This window comes from Ctenopharyngodon idella, chromosome 21, assembly GCF_019924925.1.
Source record: "Ctenopharyngodon idella isolate HZGC_01 chromosome 21, HZGC01, whole genome shotgun sequence".
Classification (NCBI taxonomy): Eukaryota; Metazoa; Chordata; class Actinopteri; order Cypriniformes; family Xenocyprididae; genus Ctenopharyngodon; species Ctenopharyngodon idella.
In genome coordinates this window covers 7,078,993-7,102,327 of record NC_067240.1, presented here as the reverse complement: position 1 = coordinate 7,102,327, position 23,335 = coordinate 7,078,993, and the positions used below count along the sequence as shown (strand labels likewise).

The window sequence follows — 23,335 nt, the reverse complement described above, 5'->3', positions numbered from 1 at the left end:
ATATGAGGTTCACGTAAAGCTGAAATGTCTTGGGGGTTTGGGGAGAGGGTTTATTTTTAGTCAACATCCCCCTTAGTTCAAAGTGGGTTACCTGATAGCAGAGACATGTGCCATGCCAGATGATTTATCACTTCACCGCTATATTTGCCCGCCTTGCGATAATCAGAGTTGACAAACATCACGAAGAAGCTCTCCGAGGTGTTTTCATCTGCGGAGCCAGAATGAGATTATTACTGTCAGAACAGTGGAGGGGAATTTGACATTGAAAGGTATTTTAATGCCTTTCAGAGTCAGTTTGCCAAGTGTTTATCCTGCATCAGTGTTGCAGACGCAGATAGAGGGAATTTAAATAAGAAATGTTTAAAACTCCACAGGGAGGATCTGATCTACAAGCTCTGACATAGAGGAAGAAGATTGTGTAGTTCTCAGAAGTGCTTCGTTCTTTCCTTAGACACGCTAATATCCATCACCTTATCCACCTTTTCAAATGCTCTCTCTCTCCAGCACACACCTCTGTAATGTGAGGTGGCCTTCCCAACAGGTGCATTTGATTCGAGGAACGCAGTAATGGAAACTTTCTCTCTATCTCAACATCTATGTGAACTGATTCATGAAGCTGTCAACAAGCAGCGTGCTTGATTTTCCGTTTCATTGTGTTATTAAAGAAATATTGCATTATTGATCATTATTTTCCTGTTTATCACTGTAAAGCTGCTTCAAAAATAGAGGTTTGATGCAAAAGCACCAAGTACCAGAAAAGTCATCTATACAATTTGTGTTCTAGTATAAGTTTTTTGAATTCATACAATGGCTTTTTATGAGAAGCGGACTGAACTTTTTTAGGTGAGCTATTCATATATTGTTATGTGGTGCACAGATTATAAACTGACAAAATTTGCATGCAAATTTTACTGCAAAATTAGGGTTCAGTGTGAGGTTCACTTGTAAATGTTGTGGCAATTCCTATGAATATTTAATAAGAGGTCTGATAAACCAATCTGATTTATTAATCTCTTAATTTATCACTTTGGAAGATATCCATTCATAGTTACACTGTTTTTTTTTTATTAATACTTTTCACTAATCAAAAGTGACAGTAAATACTTGTTACAGAAAATATATTTCAAATAAATGCTGTTATTTCTGTTCATCGAAGAAAATGTAACTTTTTTAGGTGAGCTATTCATATTGTTATGTAGTGCACAGATTATAAACTGACAAAATTTGCATGCAAATTTTACTGCAAAATTAGGGTTCAAAGTGAGGTTCACTTGTGATGAATCCAAAGTTGAGTTCATTAAAGGTTTCATTGTTGTGTTTAATATCTCCCTCAATTTACACGCGTGTCTCTGGATGCAACAAATTTATTCGACATACTCCAGCTTAGGATTGGCACAGGTCAAGAAACCTTTAAGCTTTGCAGGCTGTTAAAATCGTGCTGAGGTTTCAGTCTTAAGAAAGTGTTGCCTTATGATTGATCCCTGTGGGAACATACTGTCTTCAATCCTTCAGTGTCCTACTGCAAACCTCAGAGGGCATAAACCCTTGACTCCAGTCTGTGTCCTGAGACCGGGTCATGAACTACGCACACACTAGAATATAAGCTTTTACACACACAGGTTTTTTTGCTATCAAAGTGAGGAGGTGTAATGGTTTTTATACTGTACAAACTGTACATTCTATCCCCCTACACTACCCCTACTCCTAAACCTACCCATCACAGAAAACATTCTGCATTTTTACATTTTTAATAAAACATTGTTTAGTATGTTTTAAAGCTATTTTAAATATGAGGACTATGTCCATAATATATTTCCTCATATTTCATGTTTACATCATAATACCAGTGTAATACCCATGTCATTATACAAATTTGTGTCCTCATAAATCACAGAAACATACACACACACACACACACACACACACACACACACGTTGGGTTTCCATGTTTTGTGGGGACTTTCCATAGACAATGATTTTTATACTTTACAAACTGTATATTCTATCCCGTAACTCCTAAACCTACCCATCACAGAAAACTTTTTTTTCAAAAAGTTTTCAAAATTTTCAAAAAACATAATTTAGTATGATTTATAAGCTGTTTTCCTCATGAGGACCAAAACGTGTCCCCACAAGATTAAAAGTGTCTATCACTATCCTTGTGTGTATCCTTGCGTCCCCACAACGTAGGGAATACAGTACATGAAACACACACACACACACACACACTCACATACACACACACACTCACATCTACAAGTCAAGTGGTGTGACCTTATTTCCCCATTGAGCCTCACTCATCAGATTCCTCTTAAAACACACACACACAAACACACACACGTCTATAAATGCAGATGCCTCTCATAAACAGTCAAGCAGAGGAGTGGCATTAGATTACACAAAACATCACAACATATCTTTCTATAAAAATAGATATGTAATGTTGTGCAGTGGTTAAAAAATGGGTTCAGCATTTAAATTCCCCTTGTAGTCAATAATATCCGTTAAAACTCGTCTTTGATCACCAAAATGACATATTTAAACGTTTTTTCCTGTGAAAAAAAATGTCTTCATGCCTTAAAATAGCTTGAATGTAACTCTACACCCTTGCTTCATTTAGTATACACGGATCTATGAATATGCTAATTAGCCCCGCCTCCACTCATTTGCATGAGCTCAGAGATCCACTCGGTCAACTTACTGAGGTAAACGCAGCACAATGGTATCGCTTTTTATTTTTTTCATTTAATATGATTAGCCTTTTGCTTGACTACGTTATCAAACAGCTAATAATGTGTTGCTAATGTTACACAAACCATGTTCCCGTTCGTCAGACAGCTGCCTTCGAAAGATCAGCATCCTTACAAACGCTATGAACAACTCAGAACGTCGGTGGAGAAAGGCCAGTGATGGGTGTAACGCGTTACCAAGTAACACGTTACTGTAATTAAATTACTTATCCACTGAAAAAGTAAAGTAAGGGATTACTGTTCATTTTTTTTTAGGTAATTTAATTACAGTTACTTATAATGTACTTGCGTTACATACTGTAAATTAGTTCAACAGTTCTGTTTAAATCAATATTGAATTTAAAATTGAAGTTTGTCGTCTGAAGGTAAAAGTGAACGCTGCCCCTTTAAAATCGTTAGCTGTAGTGAGATGTGCGTGAGTTTGCAACTTTGAACCAGTTGGCTGCGTAGTCGCTGTCTGAAGATGTCGGCAGAAGCGAGTGGCTGTTTTGCAGAATGGAAATAATCCAATTACTTCACTTTTTTTGGTAGGCAAGAACATTACGGTAAAATGTAAGCTATGTCCTAGAGAGAAAAAACTACTCGCGCTCTCTGAGAGACGGTCTTCAGTCAGTGCGCTCTCAACCAAACCGCCTCTCGCGAGTGTCAAATTTTCGCGGTTTATTACACATAAACGTTCAAATACACACACAGTTATGTCAAAATGCCTGTCTTGGCGTATATTCGCGTTGGTTATGTGAATGTGAACAGCAAGTGTAGCAGCTTATTGTCTCCGTCCATTAGGTCTTAGTGACAGAAGTCTTTAAAACATGCTACTGTGTACTATTGGCTGTCTGTATTATAAATGATAATCAAACAACAAAAGAAAAGCTTTAATAAGGATTAATCTATATTTAATTTATACAGTTATGATTATGTAGAGTTATTTTATATTTGATTATTCAATTTCTGTGGTATTTTTATTTACTACTATTAGACCTACCTGGAAAAAAATATATACCAATTTTATTTGTATTTTTATATATTTTTACCGTGGTATCGACTTTGGTATTGAGTATTATGCACTTTTGGTGATATCAGTACCAACTACTAGATTTTTGGTATAGTGACATCCCTATTTGTTACTAAAAAATTTTTAAGTATTATAAAGTAAATAAAAGTATTATAGTAATAAAGTTAAAATGTTTTAAAAAGCTATAAAAGGCTAAACTATTCCATGTTTGACTAAATTATTAAAAAAGTTTCCTTTCTATTGTCTATCCGGTCAAGGCTTATAGGGATTTTAAGAAGTAATTAGTAAGTTACTTATTGAGTAATTAAATTACTTTTCAGACAGAGTAATTAGAAAAGTATTTTAAATACAACATTGATGATGTAATTAGTAATTAATTACTTTTTTTAAGTAACTTACCCAACACTGAGAAAGGCATATAGTTCATCATAACATCATAATGTACATACCAGCTGCTAAATCTACCCGATTTTTCATATCAACAGAAAAATATACCGGAGACTCCCCTGCTTCAGAGTGGTCATAGTTAAGCCCATCGGCAAGTTGATGTGATTGGTTACAAGGTAGTTTGTGACGTCACAGACACCAGCGATTTCAAACCGTGTTTTTGAAACTGTCTTTAGATCCCTGCAGTTTTAAAGAGAAAATACTCAGAAATGGTGTTGACTCGTGAATTTGCACATGGTTTGTGTTAAAGCATATTAAAAAAACACCACATAGACATATAAACAACATTAAAAACTTGATTTTCACCACAGAGGGACTTTTTTAAACTAAAAAATAGATTCACAAATATTTCTTTCACATTGCTATCATTACAATCACTGCCCGGTCACATTTTTCTCACAGCAAGAAACATCTCATGTTTATAGCTCATAGGGAGATTGACGGCATACAGTCTGAGGTTTTGGCACTGTAATAAAACACACAACAGACTGTTACATCATTCATGTTACATCATGTGTGTGGTGTATTATTTTCTGATAAATTTATGAGCGGGTCATTGACAGCATTGTGTTGGATACAGGAAGAGGTGTGGACAGGCTAGGGGTCTTGAACTCGGCATGACCATTCCTGTGTGTTTAACAAGTCATGTTGATGTTTTGAGTGTGTGTTTTTATGTGTGTCTGAACAGTTGCTGGGCAGATATACGGGCCAGACTGATTAACAAATGCACACATCTTCACTTGAGGTGAAGACCCACTCAGTTATTTTACACTAATAAAATGTGTTGATGCCAAACACACACCCGTATTCATAAAAACTGATATGAGAACTTGGACATCTTTAATTTGTTTTCTTGGAGGCCGCAATGTCTTCGCAGTCACATCAAAATAGAATGTTATAGGTCATATATTATGTTTTAGAAAACTGATTTCTGACAGCAGCATGGTATACTGATGGTATTCGATGGAAATAACATGGTACTTTTACATTTACATAAGGTACTGCGCCATTATCTATCTATCTATCTATCTGTCTATCAGCCCGACATCAGTGCTACATAGTGGTAATATATATATATATTAATTACCACCATGTAGCACTGATGTCGGGCTCTTGTATTCTTATCAAAGAACAGAGTATCACTACACACTCAAAGCACTTTAGACACACGTGTGTTAAACAATGTTAAGAACAGATTGCACAGGGCTTGAGTGTTGACGTATTACAGTAAGTGAATAGCCTAAAATTTTGTATTAAATGAAGGTTAATCTTACATCATCAGTTTAAGAAAGAGGGAAAAAATTCAATACAGCTTTAGTAAGTGATATTTTTCAGCATCTGTTCAATAACCAAATATATAAACAGTTGGTCAGGCTATTTTTTTTTTTTTTTTTAAATTCTGGATTACAGAGAATGAATATTAGTAAACCAACTTTTGATTATCAGTCAAATTAAATTGTTCTTGCTTATTTTTTTCACAAATCATTCCAACATTAGTATTCAATTATAATAAAATCTATCTTTTTAAATACAAAATATTGAGAAATATATATAAAAGAGAAGAAATTATTTAATAAGAGGTCTGATAAATAAATCTTTATTAATCTCTTAATTCATCACTTTGGAAGGTATCCATTCATAGTTACACTGTTTTTTAATTAATACTTTTCATTAAACAAAAGGGACAGGAAAGACTTGTGTTGTAACAGAAAATATTTTTCAAATGCTGCTCCTTTGAGCATTCTGTTCATTAAGGAAAATCTATCATTTAAGCAGCGCAACTGTTTTCAAATTCATAATAATATAAAAATGTTTTTTGAGCAGTAAATCAGTATATTTAAATGATTTCTGAATGATCATGTGAAACTGAACACTGGAGTAATGATGCTGAAAATTCTGCTTTGCCATAAATTACATCACAATAATATGTTTTTACTGTATTTCTGAAAAAAAAAAAAAAAATGCAACCTTGGTGAACATAAGTGACCTCTTTCAAAAACATTAAAAATACCAACCCCAAACATTTGAACGGTAGTGTGCGTGTGGTGTGTGTGAGATCAAACCCTGTTGGGAAAAAAAATATTTGTCATATATATACATACTTGGGTCACTTCCCCTACATATTAACACGCACCAGCATGACCCATGTTGTTATTCCTCCTGAACACTTCTACACTCTAACGTAATAGGTTATATCACAAATCACTGCGCAATCAGTCTTGTTTAGTGTAATTGTGTTGTTATTCCCAATCCAGACACATGCTTACAGATCTAGTCCTCTTCTGGCACAGAACCTGAAGCATTCTTGAGTGGAGATATGGAAAACGTCCAGAGTGTCAGCTTTCTAAAGTCAGTTAAATATAACTTCACTAGTATGTGTTGTTGCACAGGGCATCTTCTTGCTGCACCCTATGAATCACTGCATACGCGATATACGTGCACAGCAGGGGGTTAAAGGTGGGTGAGAGGGGCTTCAGCAGAAAGTGGGGCAGCCTTTGACATCATTCTCAGGACTACGCTCCAGCTGGCCCAAAAGAAGCACTCTTTAATGAAAAAATGTCAGGACAAAGTGACTCAGAGGGGCTAACTGGACCAGACCTTGATTTGAATTTGTCATATGTGAATTCATCCATGATACTGAATAAGAAGACTAATCTAAGAAGCATCCATCAACAGCTGGAAGACATTCTGACAAATAAAGTCACCATGCAGTTATTACACTGTGGACAAGACCACCTGCTAAAACGGTTTCACAGCTCTCAAATAGCTAATGATTACTTAAGACTAACGTCATAAGTACAGTGCCAGTAAAGCATACTTTAGTGTAGGAGTCATGTTATTTTCATGACCAAAAGTAGTAGGCTATGCAATCCTGATGATGTTTCTTAATCATATTCATCTTTTGTAAACACGTCATTCTTCATTTTATCCACAAGGTAGCGCTGTAGACCTGTTATTTATCAAGGAAGCCTTTATATTATAACCTTACACGGAATTTAAGATGTTTTTTCTTGAAAAGATTAAGCACATTATCGAATAACAAATATTAAATATAAACGTGGTGTTCTAAATAGGCTACTCTTTCAAAGATAGATGTCAGGCTTTTTTTTCCCTCTATCGACTAACCTGAATAAACCTTCACTTCACTGACTGTAGAAATGTCATATATAATCATTAAGAGTCTCAAATTACCTTTCATGTGCCTTTTTAACTTTGGAAAGTCCAATTCTGTAGCGAGCTGTCATACATTTCAATTAATCGATTCGAAGAAACAGATTCACTGATTTGTTTGAGTATCATTCATAAGTGTCCCCAGGAGTTCCCGCCAGGTTATTACCATAGACTGTAAAGGTTTACATGGCTTTTTTTTTTTTCTTTTCTTTTTCTTTTTTTTTTTTTTTTTTAACGTGTGTGGACTTTGGTTATACAAAATACCACAAATTCTTGATCTTGTAGGGACATTTTTGGTACCTCTGAGGAAAACAGCTTATAAATCATGCTAAAAATTATTGAAAATGTAAAACTGCAGAAAGTGTTCTGTGATGGGTAGGTTTAGGGGTATGTTTAGGGTTAAGGGATATAATATAATTTGTACTGTATAAAAATCATTGTCTGTGGAAAGTCCCCATAAAACATGGAAACGTAATGTGTTTGTTCAGAAATATTTCTAAAAAGATATTTGTTAACTATGAGTTAAACAAATTTGCCCAAATCAAAACAAGAAACGTTGAAAATAAACTAAGAAACAAAAGGGTTTTTTTCCCACAACGCAGGCATTATTATGGACTAAGTAGCTACTAGCAGTATAGTAGGCTAAACAAAAAAGCTTGCTACATACTACACGGTGTCAGCCTCAGACGACACGCCCACGGACCGTTGACTGAACTGACGCATACGGCACACTTAACTGGAAACACTTCAGGATTTTCGAAGTCGTCATCTGGTTGGTTGAATTCTACAGGATGTCCGGGAGACGTGTGTGTCGCGTTCTTTAACGGTCCTCCTAAAACCCCCTCATGGAAGAAGAAAGCCGTCATGTTTACAACCGTGGCAACGAGCGTGTTCCAGGATCAACTAAGCGCTGGATTTTCAAAAATATGTAAAGTTTGCAGTTCCATTGTTGCAGTAAACTTACACAACGTTCTTAAATGAATAATTTATTAGATACACACCGGTCTGTTATCGTAGGGACATCGACTTTACATTTTCACACCCCTACACACAACGCGGAACAAAGCGAACTGTGATTGGTTGCGTTACATGTCAGTCAAACGTCCCCTTGGGCAATCCTTGGCCAATGAAAGCTGCGATAGAGTCCAGACCTTCTGCCGTCAGTCTGAAGGTCTGGCTATGCGAGACTACATACAGTACTGTATATAGTGTGCAGCATATGTTGTGCACAATGTGTGAATTTTCTGTTCCCGTAATTCCTGGATGACCTCCTACATTTGCCAAAATGAATCATATACTCAAACAGAGCATACTAAAAAAGAAGAAAAAACAAAAAGCATGCTTACTGGAATACTGTGTCCCACACTGCAATGCATTTGACTGCTTTATTGGACCTGCAATTTTTTAAAAACGTTTTAACACACAGTTTTGCAAATATTAATTAGATTAAAATGGAAGTTTTCAGTGAATTGAGTTTTATTGCTTCCATCACTTTCTATTTTTTAAACTGTATTAGGCAGTAGTCTATCGTATACTGTGCATTAAGTTGGTGTTAAGTTAGAGTTATTGCAATCCTTTAATTTGAGCTTGACCTTATTACACAAAAAGTCAAAATGAGTTGCATGAAGTTTTAAAGTAGTTCTGTAATTTCTAAGTTGTCAAATAGCTAACTGGCCTCTTGAAGAGTTGATTGACCACTTGATGTTGATTGTCTTCATATGATTCAGATGTTGTGGCTTGCCTGATTACAGTGGGCACACAAGTGGGTTATATACTGTACTTTATTTTGATTATAGTACATTTACTGTGTTAGAATCTAATGAGAATCACCATTAAAAAATAAAAACTTAAAATAAATGAGTGCATTACTAAATGATGCTTCGGTTTCATTTTCTTTTAAATGTTGATGTTAATTGTCCTAATATGATTCAGATGTTGTGGCTTACCTGATTACAGCAGGCACTCAGGTGGGAACATAACATGTTTGTTCAGAAATATTTCTAAATATATATTTGAAAAAAAAAAAAAAAAAATATATATATATATATATATATATATATATATATATGAGTTATGTGTTTTTTCTAGCAAGCTTTCTTTTCTGAATTGACTAATGGGATGATTTCGTGATTTTTTTGTTTTTTTTTTGTTTACAATGATGGATTGTTAAATGACTCATCTTTCACTTCCTGCTATTAAGATGTGGTCGCCTCAACTGCACTTCAGATGCTGACGTCTGGTCAGTGTTTTATTGTCTTGAACTGCTCACACTTGAGGTACTCATGCTTGACCATGACATCAGCTCATTTCATGTAGACGTCATTTCACTTATGCAGCGGAGACATTTCCTGCATCATAATATGAATACTTCCCTGCTACACAGTATGCAAAAACAGTATGCATTACAAGTAACTTGAGTTATGTAATCGGATTACTTTTTTTCAAGTAACTAGTAAAGTAACGCATTACTTTTAAAATTACAACAAAATATCTGAGTTACTTTTTCAAATAAGTAACGCAAGTTACTTCGTTTTCCCATTTATTGACTGGCACCTCTCCTGTCCTTTTTTTGAGAGAAATCGGGAGTGTAGAGGTGTTGTGTGCGTCATTATACCATGGTACCATCACAGTACATTGTTTTTACTCTCTGTGAGTCACTTTTACATTACTAAAAAAAAAAACAGTGTAACTATATGACAACATACACTACTGCATTGGACTTAATTCATCTATTAATTCTGTACATCAATATAGGCTATCATTTATTTTATGCATTCAAATAACAACACCAAAGCTCTTTAACATGTTTATAAACTAATCAACAGCTTTCACAGAATGAAATGAGGTACAAGGGAAATAAATGAATATACTGCACTTAAATCTTCTCTTGTTTCTTAAATATATATAAAGGTAAATCTTCTCTTCACCTTCCAGTTTTGAGGGAATGAAGCAGGACTTATCGTTTTGACAGGAAGAGATACGGCTTTTCAATTAGCACCGTTAACGCGTAACCTATAGGGATTGTCAACAGCAGATGACCCAGAAACAGGTAGAACTGAGGACAGAAAATGAGAGAAAGGAAGACAAAATGCTAATTAAAAATAGCATCCAGAATGAATGAACAGTTCACCATGACTTGACTTGATCAAAAGTGACAGTAACATTTACAGAGTTGCAAAAGATTCCCATTCCCAACTTTACTTTCTATTTATCAAAGAATCCTGGAAAAAATGCATCAGTTTCCACAAAAACATGAAGCAGAACAATTGTTTTCAGCATTGTTAATAATAAGAAATGTGACACTGAAGACGGGAGTAGGCCTAATGATGCTGAAAATTCGGCTTTGTCATAAAAGGAATAACTTTCACGATATTAGATTTTACTGTATTTTTGATCAAATAAATGCAGCCTTGGTGAGCATAAGAGACACTTTTCAAAAACATTAAATTAGCTACATGTAAGAATTTTCGTGTATTAATCGCTTTTTTATTGCCAATGTGTTAACAGCTTGTAACAAACTTAAAAATCCGACTTGTAGCCTGTAGTAGACTGATTTTTATGAGGACTCCGGACGGTTTTGCCGGGAATATCCAAAGGAAACTATCATAACATTGTAATTTTAATTAAGCACATCTGTCGAAATTATGTCGATGAATCATGTTCAGTCACTGTTTTGGCAAAGGCTCACTCGCGTCACTATGGAGCATGTGCACGAGCGCAAGCACGAGCAATGAGTTGCTGGCTGCAGTTCACTTAACGGCCACCGGTGTCGCTAATAACAAGAGTTTCTGAATTCTACATTTAGCCCCTTTTAAAAAATGGTAACACTTTACAATAAGGTTTCATTTGCTGACATGAACTAACAATGAACAATGCTTCTACAGCATTTATTAATTTATATATATATATATATAAAGTGAGCTTAATTGATCCATTTGTTGGGTAATTGGATAGTGTACTATACATCCACTTGCAATTTGATGTGAAATACCTTAACTAAATAGTGTAACTGTCCTGCAAATTCTCATTTGCATTGATTTGAAGAGAATACTTACAAAGTTGAAGTCTGTGTAGTGCATGGTTGTCTCTTGTTTGCCATTGTACAGTATAATAATGATGGGGTGGATCAGATAACAGGCAAAGCTGATGTTAGACAGAGGAGCCCACAGGCCTAAAGACAGAATTTTATCCACAAACCCTGTGCAGACAGATAAATATTTAGGTACGTTTAAACAGACACCACTTACATGCATTTTTATTGGGCTGACAGTTATTTAATTATGGTTGAAAGGTGCTTATTAAAATGATTTGTTATTATTACACAGCTGGTTTCATGCCTCATATTGCAATTTAGTCTCTTTCCTCTCACTTAAAATAATTTCAATTCAAATCAATGTTCATTTATTTAGTAGCAGCCATGTATTAATGAGTATAATGTACGGTCAGCCACAGAAATAAACCCCTACAAGTCCCTTTCTGTTTGTTTTTTTGCGATAATAATTAGCTGACTGTATGTTATGCCTTATTTATCATTTTTACTACAGTTTGAGTTTTCAAAGCTCTTATTGTTACCTCCGTGTCCTTCCTCACAGGCCAGGATGATCCAGACCAGAGCCAGGGCCCAAAGCGAGCGGTGCATCCCTTGATAAACAGCATGAGGAAGGGATGGATAAGGCGGGACTTCTCTCAGCACATAGGCCAATCCCACTAACAGGGCCATGACTGACAAGGAGCAGAGCCAACCTATGGCTACCTGCCACTGTCACATAGAAAAAATGATCTGTTATTTGAAGAAAACTCATTTTTGATGTAAAAACGAATACTGAGACTCAATAAAAAGTATTAAAGACATTGCCTGTTGTTTTATAAGTGTCTCTTTCTTGGTTGTCATGTATATTCCAGCAAGAATGCCCAGCAGATACGGCCCATATCTTGTGTAGGGTTTGTTGTAGTAATATTGAAAGTAGCTTTCATATGTCCTGAAAACAAGCCAACCAGTACAGAATATCAATGAATATAAATTGCTTAAAAAGCAATTTAAAACAATTAGGTAACATTTAAAGGGTTAGTTCACCCGACTATGAAAATTCTGTCATCATTTACTTACCCTGTTGTTCCAAACGTTTAAAACTTAAAAATGAAGATATTTTTAATGAAATCTGAGAGATTTTCATTCCTCCATTAACAGTCCACGCAACTACCACTTTGACGCTTCAAAAAGTTCATAAAGAGATCGTAAAACTAATCCATATGAATTGAGCGGCTTAGTCCAAATTTTCTGAAGAACAGATTTATTCACATATAAACATTCATCAACGCACATATCAGTTATGGTAAACTGAAGCTCAAACATACTTGCTTGATGTGCGAAAACCAATGAGGTTCATTCTCGTGTGTTACGCAGCATGTTTGAGCTTCCATATGAACCAATGAGGCGAGTCAAAAAAAGCAAGGTTGAGCTTCTGTTTATGTTTGCTGATCAATATTTATATGTGAATAAAAGCCTAAATTAAATCTGTTCATCATATAAAGTGATCGTGTCTTTTCAGAAAATGTGGACTAAACCACTCAATTCATATGGATTAGTTTTACGATCTTTATGAACTTTTTTAAGCGACAAAGTGGTAGTTGTGGGGTGTCAGTGAAGAGACGGAAATCTCTCAGATTTCATTTAAAAATCTAAATTTGTCCCGTCAGTTATTCTTTTTTTTTTTTTGTAATTTGAATACGGAAGGTGCTCTGGCGGAAGCTAGATATTTTACTTTATAACATGTTAAATATGGATTTTTTATAATAAAGAAGAAGGCCTTTATTAACCTCCCGGAGCCTTGTGGAGTATGTTTATGATGGATGGAGGCACTTTCCTAAGCTTCATACTCGTTGTTTCCCATTCACTGCCATTATAAAGCTTGGATGCTTCAGGATATTTATTAATATAACTCCGATTGTGTTCATCAGAAAGAAGAAAGACATATAGACCTAGGATGGCTTGAGGGTGAGTAAAGCTTGGGGTAATTTTCATTTTAAAGTGAACTAATCCTTTAAGGGAACAAAAATCTGACTCAAACTGACTCTGCATTGCATTGGCAGCTGCTAGAGGCCATAATCAGCATTTTAAAAATGCGATTTCATCTCATTGGGAGTGTTTTCTCAGTGATGAAATAAAAGAAGATCTCTTACAATGTGGTTGGCTGGTGCACAGGGAGATGCAGGAAACCAGTGATCAGGGCTCCTGTTACACTGGAGAGCATTAGGAGAACCGACGACACAACGACAAGCACACTTTTGTTCCTGGAAATAAGCAAAGAGCTGTTGATTATGACCTAGAAACAACTGGCAACCTTCACATGGGTGAATCTCACAAAATCTGTCAAGAAAAATGAGAAATAATGGTTTGTTTAAAGACAACAAAGCCAATTTTTAGAACTATTAAGATGGTTTGCATTGCATTCTCATTACTGTAATGAGAAAAATCTTGTCCTTTTTAAAATCTCATTGAAAATTAATACTTTTAATCAGCAAGGACGTATTAAATTGATCATAAGTGACAGTAAAGACATTTATAAAGTTACAAAAGATTTCTATTTCAAATAAATGCTTTTATTTTGAACTTTTTGAAAAAAAAAAAAACGTATCACAATTTCCACAAAAATATTAATTAGCACAACTGTTTTTATTTTATGAGTACCAATATTAGAATATTAGAATGATTTCTGAAGGATCATGTAAGTTATGGCTACTGACAATTCAGCTTTTCCATCACAGGAATAAAATGCATCTTAAAATGTATTAAAACAGAAAACAGTTATTTGTAATAATATTTCACAATATTACTGTTTTTACTGTATTTTTGACCAAATAATTGCAGCCTTGAGCATAAGAGACTTCTTTCTGAAACATAAAAATAAAAATCTTAATGTGCCCGAATCTATGAAATTATTTTAAAGTATTTATAATTTGTTGTACTGCTTTTAATTTATTTTTTATTAGATTACTTTATTCATTTATTATAGTGCCTTTACTGTGTTAGAATCTAGTGAAAATCACAATTAATAAAAATAATAATAAAATAAATCAGCAAATTACTGTAATTATGATACTAAAAAAAAAAACTTTTTAAAAAAACGTTTTTTTTTCTTTTCTTCTTCTTTAAATTTTAGGGTTAAATATGATCTTGACATGTTTTCATGAAATTCACCCACATGTCTAACATGAGATATAAAGGGTGGTGTGGTAATAAATTCTGTATTTATGATACAGGGCTGAACTTACATTCTGTACAGGAAGATCAGAAAAGGTGTTGTTGCATAGAACTGGAAGTCAATGGAGAGATACCATGTCCAGGGTGCACACTTCAAAAAAAAAAAAAAAAATTGTTGTCATAATGTCATATATACTTTTAAACATATGCTGCAATGAAGTGAAGTGAAGCGATCAGATCGATCAAGATGTACAATGTCTGTGATGGTGAAGAGGTTGTTGATGAGGAGCAGGTTTGACCACCAGTATTTCTTACAGCTGAAGACCTCATCCTCTGCTATGAACCAGAACACCCCTCTCTGAACAACAGAGAAGAGTCCAACGGTTAGGCACACGATGAAGAGGTGGAGAGGCTGAATCCTGGCAAGAAACATACAGCATAAAGGCAGATGATTATCAGAAAATCAACCCTGAAAAAAATGGTGTAGAACTAATATGACTGGAACTAATATTGACTGGAAGCTATGAAGATAAAACTAACCGCTTGAACCGCTTGAAGAGGAAATGAGCCACCAGACTGAAACTAAGCGTGTTATCTGACCTCTGGATGGAGTTCAGCAGTGATTTGGCACTCAGAAGACCACTGACACAACCAAACAAACAAGTCATTGTCAATATTAATAAACCAGTTATTCTTACAAGCAGCAAGATTATATCAAGCAACATGGTTAAACAATGTTTTGGTTAACACTATTTTAAGGTGACGTTAAAGTTTAATTACACAAATAAGTAATGAGTAATATTAATTAACTGCATGTACTTAATATATAGGGTTTGGTTTAGGGTTAATTGCTTGTAATAATTATGCATACTTTAGTAAATTACGGATAAATACCCTACTTATCATAAGCCAATTGTACACAATTATTCTGGGCATTTTCTGTACAATATACCTGCATTTATTTTTCTGAAACATAAATCACAACTTTTATTCATGAATAAATACAAGCATATTATTTAAAAACAAATGCAAATAAATAGATAAAAATTATGCCATTACTTAATTTCCAATAATTCTCATAATTTCAAATGGGAAAATACATAATTGCCATATTGGCAACAGCTTTTCTCGATTTAGGTCTTGTGTCCACAAACCGTTTTTTAGCGATTTTTTTTTTTTTTTTTTTTACAGATTAGAGTAATGTAACGGAATATCCGCGGAACTATTATTTGTCGACACAATGTAACGTACTTGTTCTGGCACTCGTTTTGGATGAAGAGATGTGGTTGTCGTTTGCATATGGTCATTTGTTATCGTTACACAAGCAGAATGTGATGACTGGTCGGTGTTGTATTTGTCCCGCCCCTCCTCCACTGTAATTGGACGGCTGGGTAAAAAGTGACAGTGATGAGCGCTGCATTTTACCCAAAGTTGGACATTTTTCGACTCTCGGCGACCGGTAAAAACGCTGTGTGAAATACCTCGTCACGCGGTTTGCATTTTATAAAAAAAGCGGCGCTTCCATTGAAAACAATTGCAATAATACATCAGCCTTGGGGGAAAAACGTTTTGGTTGGACACAGCAACCCCTCAAAACAAGCCTCAAAACATCTTCGTAATTGCATAGCAACGCTCTAGCAACCATATAAACTGTCTCAGAATGCCGACTCAGTATTGGCCGGCCTCCTGCATCACACGCATGCGTCATGCTGCTCATGTGTTGGTCAATAGACGGATTCAAACAAACGTTTTGTGGCGTAAACTTAACTTCCGCTAGATTTCCACAAAGAATCAATAACAACAGAGTCACTCTAAAGTAGATTATTTAGATAACAAGCAAAATAAATAACAAGTAAATTACATTAGCTAACAAGTTAAAACTATAGTTGCGTCCCAAATGATGCACTATACACTATGCACTTATACACTATGTACTTATGCACTATGTACTCACCCATGTAGTGTATGAATTTTATAAGTTTATTTTGTCATTCAACATCGGAGTCCGATAGCCCCTCCCCCTCTGCAACGTGCTTAAAGCTAAAGTGTCCAGCATTCAGTGTCCACACTTCGTTTTTTTTCCGTTAATTTAGTGCATCATCCGGGTATTTAAGGTGCACTTTTTATTTTTGGAATTTTCTGTGTGAATGCACTACTCGCACTATTTATACTTAAAAACATAATAGAATAGTGCATAAGTGCGAATTGGGATGCACATTATGTCTAGCCAGTATTATTTTGGGTTACCAGTAGAAGAAAAGAACCTTTACTTGGCCAAACTTAAACCTGACAAAGTTACTACCAGACCTGTTCAACAAACACAGACCGGAAGTTACAGTAACTTCGGGCCAGGTGTGTAAAGCCCCGGGTATACTTCGGCCGTCCACGTTCGTGCACCGTCCGCATGATGTAATTTTCGTCATGCGGAGGGCTCGCGGCCAGCCGCACATCCGCGTGTATCCGTGGTTTAGTATACTTTCAAAGATGCGCGGACGCGACTGCGCGCGAGACATGTCTGGGCACGGAAAGTGAAGTATACCCGGGGCTGAGCCGGCGTTCTGACACAGAACCCGGAAGCCTGCACTGTCATGTAAACTGCGTAGGAGAATCAGGGGAGAGAAGAAATTGTTGAATAAATTCGTTATTTTTGTTTTGTTTTTGCACACAAAAAGTATTCTCGTCGCTTCATAACATTAAGGTTGAACCACTGTAGTCACGTTGACTATTTTAACGATGTCTTTACTACTTTTCTGGACCTTGAATGTTGTAATTACGTTGCTTTCTATGGGAGATATAAAAACCTCTTGGATTTCATTAAAAATATCTTAATTTGTGTTCCAAAGATGAACGAAGGTTTTATGGGTTTGGAACGACATGAGGGTGAGTAATTAATGACAGAAATTTCAGTGTTGGGTGAACTAACCCTTTAAAACGGAAACATTTTTCCTTCGCGTTTTCGCGTACAGACAAAAATGTTACCAATGATCCCCGTTCACACAGATCAGTGAAAATGATTAAAAACGCTGTATAATTCATATGCAGTAGTTGGCAATGTCACTTTATAAAGAAACTTTGACATGAGCCATTGCTAAGGTGGTCTTACCCCAGCAGCAGAAAAGAGTCAACCGCTAGATACACGGGCCCACTGAAGGCCAAGACATACAGAGGGTTCTTCTCTACCATGTCCTTCCACCTCTTATCATTATCTACATGGAAACAAATCGGGTGAAACTGATGAAATCAGGTGAAAGACATGGACAAAACTTAGTCAAAGTAGTGCGTGGATACGGATATCTCCCCCTTAACTCTCACCCAGGTTACTCCAGGCACTTAGCTGCACGGTGTGACCTGAGATGATCCAGAGTAGACTGAGGATACGGATGCCATTCAGAGAGGAATAACTGCTTCCAGAGCTTTCTGTGGCGAGTAGCCCCTGACTGCTGTTCTGCACAGAGAGCGCCTGAAGACACGATAACACAGCTGAGAAAAGAGAATATGAGGACAGAGGAGGGGAAAAGGGGGAAATAATGCAAGGAAAGGGCATGAAGGGTGAAAAAAGAATCAATTAAAATGGGTCAAATCAGCACATGTTTGAAGAGTATCCACGTGAGTCTCTTTGTGTGTACTTGCTCTTTGAGATGCCGTGCTGGACATTTTCTGCATTTTGATTCCTCGTTTGTGTGGCATCAGGGGCACCACTGCATTCTTTACTCTGATTGGCCGAGCCATTAGTCAAGACGGCGCCGTATTGGTTGGTGTTTGAGGTTTGAGCAAAACCCACCACTGGCCTCACTTCTCTCATTCTTTTCCTTTTTATTAACGCCACACAGATGGAAGCTATGAGAGGAAGTGCCAATAATGCACAGCACACAAACCTGAGACACAAAAAACACTCGTTCAAGAGTTACTTACACACTTGTTGATGTTTTTGTTTCAAGAAAAGAAAAAAAAAAATATATTTGCAATCACATCCACCTAGAACACCCTAGCAACCACCTAGAACCACCTAACAACTGCATCAAAAGTCTCAAAACACCTTAGTAACTGCATAGCAATGCCCTAGCAACCACCAGAACACCTTATCATATAACTAGAAACACCCTAGCAACCACCAGAACAACGTAGCATTTATATAGTCTCAAAAACACCTTAGAAACTGCAACCTAGCATTTACCTAAACAGAACAACCTGGCAACCATATAGTCTCAAAAAATATTAGTTATTGGATAGCAGTGCCTTAGCAACCACCCAGAACAGCTAGCATCTACCTAGCTATGCCCTAACAACCACCCAGAACAACCTCACAACTGCATCAAAAGTCTCAAAACACCTTAGTAACTGCATAGCAATGCCCTAACAACCACCCAGAACACCCTATCATCTACCTAGCAATGCCCTAGCAACCACCCAGAACAACCCATCAACTGTATAGTCTCAATAAACCTTAGTAACTGCATAGCAATGCCCTAACAACCACCCAGAACACCCTATCATCTACCTATCAACGCCCTAGCAACCACCCAAAACAACCTAACAACTGCATCGAGTTTCAAAACACCTTAGTAACTGCATAGCAATGCCCTAACAACCAACCATAACACCCTATTATCTACCTAGCAACGCCCTAGCAACCACACAAAACAACCTATCAAATGTATAATCTCAAAACACCTTAGCAATTGCATATCAATGCCCTACCAACCACCCAGAACACCCTATTATCTACCTAGCAACGCCCTAGCAACCACCCAGAACAACCTATTAACTGTATAGTCTCAAAACACCTTAGCAATTGCATATCAATGCCATAGCAACCACCCAGAATGATCTATCATCTGTATAGTCTCAGAACACCTTAACTGCATAGCAATGCCCTAACAACCACCCAGAACACCCTAACAAATGCATCAAAAGTCTCAAAACACCTTAGTAACTGCATAGCAATGCCCTAACAACCAACCATAACCCCCTATTATCTACCTAGCAACGCCCTAGCAACCACCCAGAACAACCTAACAACTGTATTAGGTCTCAAAACACCTTAGCAACTGCATAGCAATGCCCTAGCAGCCACCCAGAACAACCTAGCATTTACCTACTAACAATGCCCTAGCAACCACCCAGAACACCACACAGCTGCATAAAAAGTCTCAAAACTTCTTAACAACTTCATTGCAATGCCCTAGCAACCACCCAGAACACCCTAGCAACTGCATAAAAGTCCTAAAATACTTTAGCAACATTCAAGTTCTTTTCGAGCGAACACAAAGTTTCTTGGTGAAACACAAAAGTTTTGAAAGAGAATGAAAAGTCTTAGGGGAGATCAAAAGTTTTGAAACATTTTTTCCTCCCATCTCATGTTTTTCTTTTTTCTTTTTTCCACCACCATGTTCCTTTAGGGGGCCCTTACATGTGCAAGTACCAAAAGTCAAATAAAAAATGTACTTCTAAAAATGTAAACCTGGAAGTAACAATCAGGTGTGCTTGTTTAATAAAACACCCATTCTAGGCTTAAACCCACATATTGTGCATATTTGTTTGAAAGCAAATGTGTGTGTGTGTGTGTGTGTGTGTGTGTGTGTGTTACTCACAGACAGACTATAGCAGACAGGTCTGGATGGGGGGAATCACTGAAGCATTGTGTCATAAATATGCCCAATGTGGAATCCGACATCAAGATTGAAGGCACAGAAGGAAGCAAAGAGATGCGTTTCTGTTCAAATGCCTCTGCAGACACAAACACACAAATATAGACAGGCGTATACATGCCCCACACAAAAATGATGAAGAACCACATTAAATCTATACTTCTTTTATTATCTTGCATCAAAGTTCAATCATTTGTCTAATCTAATGCAATGACAAAGATATTTTAAGGGTAGCATAATGATTTCAGACATAATCAGACACAATGATTTCACTCACCATAAATCACTAGCGTCTGGACTTCTGATTCTGTACAAGAGTCTGGAACACAAACACCCACAAAGTACTCCACCCTATCCTGCATAACAGAAAAATATCACCAACAATCGCTCTTTCATCTCAATTCGAGACCGTATCAGGTTGTTTAATCAAATTGCAATATTTGTTTCACACACTGGCATGATACATGACACACTTATAATACAAAATATGCAATATTATAAAATATTTTTTCTTAGTGAACTGAGGTGTATATATTGTGCATTTGCATGGTTTGTGTGAATGTACCTGTTTGAGGAACACCTGGCAGTACTGTCCCCTGAACTCTGGGCCCTCCACGGACAGACACTCTCTCAGAGATCCGGGTCGGTTCACGTTCCCTCCCACAACATCACTGCCAATCTTACCAAACGCATCATACACTACAACAACAAGTGGAGCAGGACAGAAGACATGAAAAACAATCACACCATACTATGTTCACGTATATATATATATATATATATATATATAAAACAAATGGATAAAATAAAAGAAAAAGAAAAGATTGATAAAGAAAAGAAAGAAAAAAAATAGGATACATTATATGAACAATAAGTAGCTCTACGATATTTTAAATGCTTCAAATATTATAAATCAATAATGGATAAAAAAAAATCTATTAAATAATAATAATAACAATAATAACAACAATAACTGCATAGCAATGCCCTAGCAACCACCCAGGCCAGAACACCATATCATCCAAGCAACACCCTAGCAACCACCCAGACCAACCTAGCAACTGCATAAAGTCTCAAAAACACATGGGGAAAAAATATTGGAAAACAAACAAAAAAAAAAAATATTCTAAAAAATAAATCTAAAAAATAAAATAATAAAATACCTAATATTAAAAATAAATAGCACTACGATATTTTAAATGTTTCAAATATTATAAATAATTGATAAAATAATAATAATGCAAAAATAACTGATAAAGATAAAAAATTATGAACATAATATGATAATCTAAATATAAAATACTATATATATATATATATATATATTGAAATAATATTGAAAATTAACAGCTCAAAGATATTTTAAATGTGAGAAATATTATAAATTGATATTGGTAATAATAATAATAAAAGTAATAAAAAATAAAAATAGACATTTTATATAACATTATATAAAAATAAAATTATACATAATATCAAAAATAAATAAATAAATAGTTCTAAGATATTCTAAATAATATTTCAAATAATATTAATATTGTTAAATAAAAATGACTGATAACAGTGTTACATGATTCTGGGAATAAAACAGAAAAAATAGAAATACAAAATTTATTTTATAAATTGCATGGTGCATTTTTTGCACCATGCAATTTATAAAATAAATGTATTTCTAGACCTCTTCAGTCTTTATTGGATTCAGTGTGCGATCAGCTATTTTTTTCTGTTTGGCTCAAGTATTTTCTTGGCTCTACGCACCTGAAGGAAAAGGAACTTTTTGTCAATTGAGAGCGCAACAATTTCCTCTGATCTACAATATGATTCTGGGAATAAAAAGCAAAGCTCAACCTGAAAACATGACCCCTATTCAGGTAGAGGTTTAAAAATTATGCTTCAGTAAAAGTCTGGCATTATTACTTACTCAAGACTGCATATTTGCTTGGAGTTTCTTTCTGTAATTCCTTAAGGAACGTTGTTGTGTCCTCCATGCATTTTAGCGTCACGTTCCAGGCACATGCGTTGTGGCAAACAAACAGGTACATCAGAGTGACAGCACTCCATGTTAACCGTAGCATCTTGTACATTATTTCATTTTTGCGGTTTCACTGGTTTAAATAATGTGAGAGCAGGACACATGATGGGAGAAGAGGTGGACATGTGACCCGTCATACTCTCCCACCATCAAAATGACCATGGAAATCAAAACACCACGCTCGGATGCTAGTCTGCTCATCACACCCAAACCAAACATAATCAGCCCTTTACCACCAGGAGGCCAATGAACAACTCAACAACACGTTTGTTTTGTGAATGTGGTCATGATTAGGTCTCTGCTTTGAAGACCAAAAAAAAAAAAAAAAAATCTGATTAAAAAACATTTCTAATCATATTCTTCTAAGGCCAAATCATCTGAGCTATGCAAACCACATATAGGTCCTTCCGTGTCAATTCAACCAGAGGGTCCCCAGCTCAAATTTTTGATTTTGTTACTATTTTTTTCTGTAGGAAGACAAACATAAATAGTGATGAAGCAAAAATATTAAATGTCACAGATGTATATGTACTGAATAATCCACTGTTTTGTGAAGGGGGGTCAAAATGACAGTTTTCTCCTGAGATTTGGAGGGGTGTAAAAATGACTTTAGAAAGACGGCAGCATCATTATTTTATTTTTACACAGAGATTGGTAGGTCTATTAGTAAAATCTGTTGACTTTCGCAATCTTTGTTTCATTATATGCCAACAGTGACAGTTCAAAAATGGCAAAAAGCACTTCTTGTGTTTTTTTGCCTCAAGTTTGCATGCCTGTAACTCAAGAAGTATTAAAGATATCTTAATATCCTTTTAGATTCTAGTTCTTTACTAACTTTCCGTTGGTATCTTCATTTTAAAGGCCCTCGATGGCTCAATCCCAGAGATATGGAGATCTTAATGTGGATCCATGAGTAAATTGGTAAATTGTACACATTTTCAATAGTCAAAAACCAAATGTGGGTCACTTTGCATACAGCTGATGCTTTTTTCTTTTACAGAGGAATATCAGTAGAACAAATAACTGCATATTTGAACTCTTGGTAGCTTCAGAAGCTGTTAAAATGCATCTTCC

General features: G+C 35.8%; 1 protein-coding gene across 1 annotated transcript; it reads right to left on the bottom strand.

The window, feature by feature from the left end:
* Positions 1 to 10,125: 10,125 nt before the first annotated feature.
* On the bottom strand, positions 10,126 to 22,411 carry LOC127503395 (O-acyltransferase like protein-like). The gene is made up of 15 exons (XM_051877090.1): positions 22,151 to 22,411; positions 20,795 to 20,928; positions 20,507 to 20,585; positions 20,173 to 20,308; positions 18,212 to 18,456; positions 17,894 to 18,061; positions 17,685 to 17,787; positions 15,122 to 15,223; positions 14,835 to 15,000; positions 14,653 to 14,732; positions 13,561 to 13,671; positions 12,236 to 12,359; positions 11,953 to 12,139; positions 11,436 to 11,578; positions 10,126 to 10,435 (listed from the first exon to the last, which is right to left on the bottom strand). The coding sequence occupies exons 1-15, from the start codon at positions 22,311 to 22,313 to the stop codon at positions 10,337 to 10,339; spliced, it is 2,040 nt and encodes a 679-aa protein (XP_051733050.1). The 5' UTR covers positions 22,314 to 22,411; the 3' UTR covers positions 10,126 to 10,336.
* Positions 22,412 to 23,335: the final 924 nt, after the last annotated feature.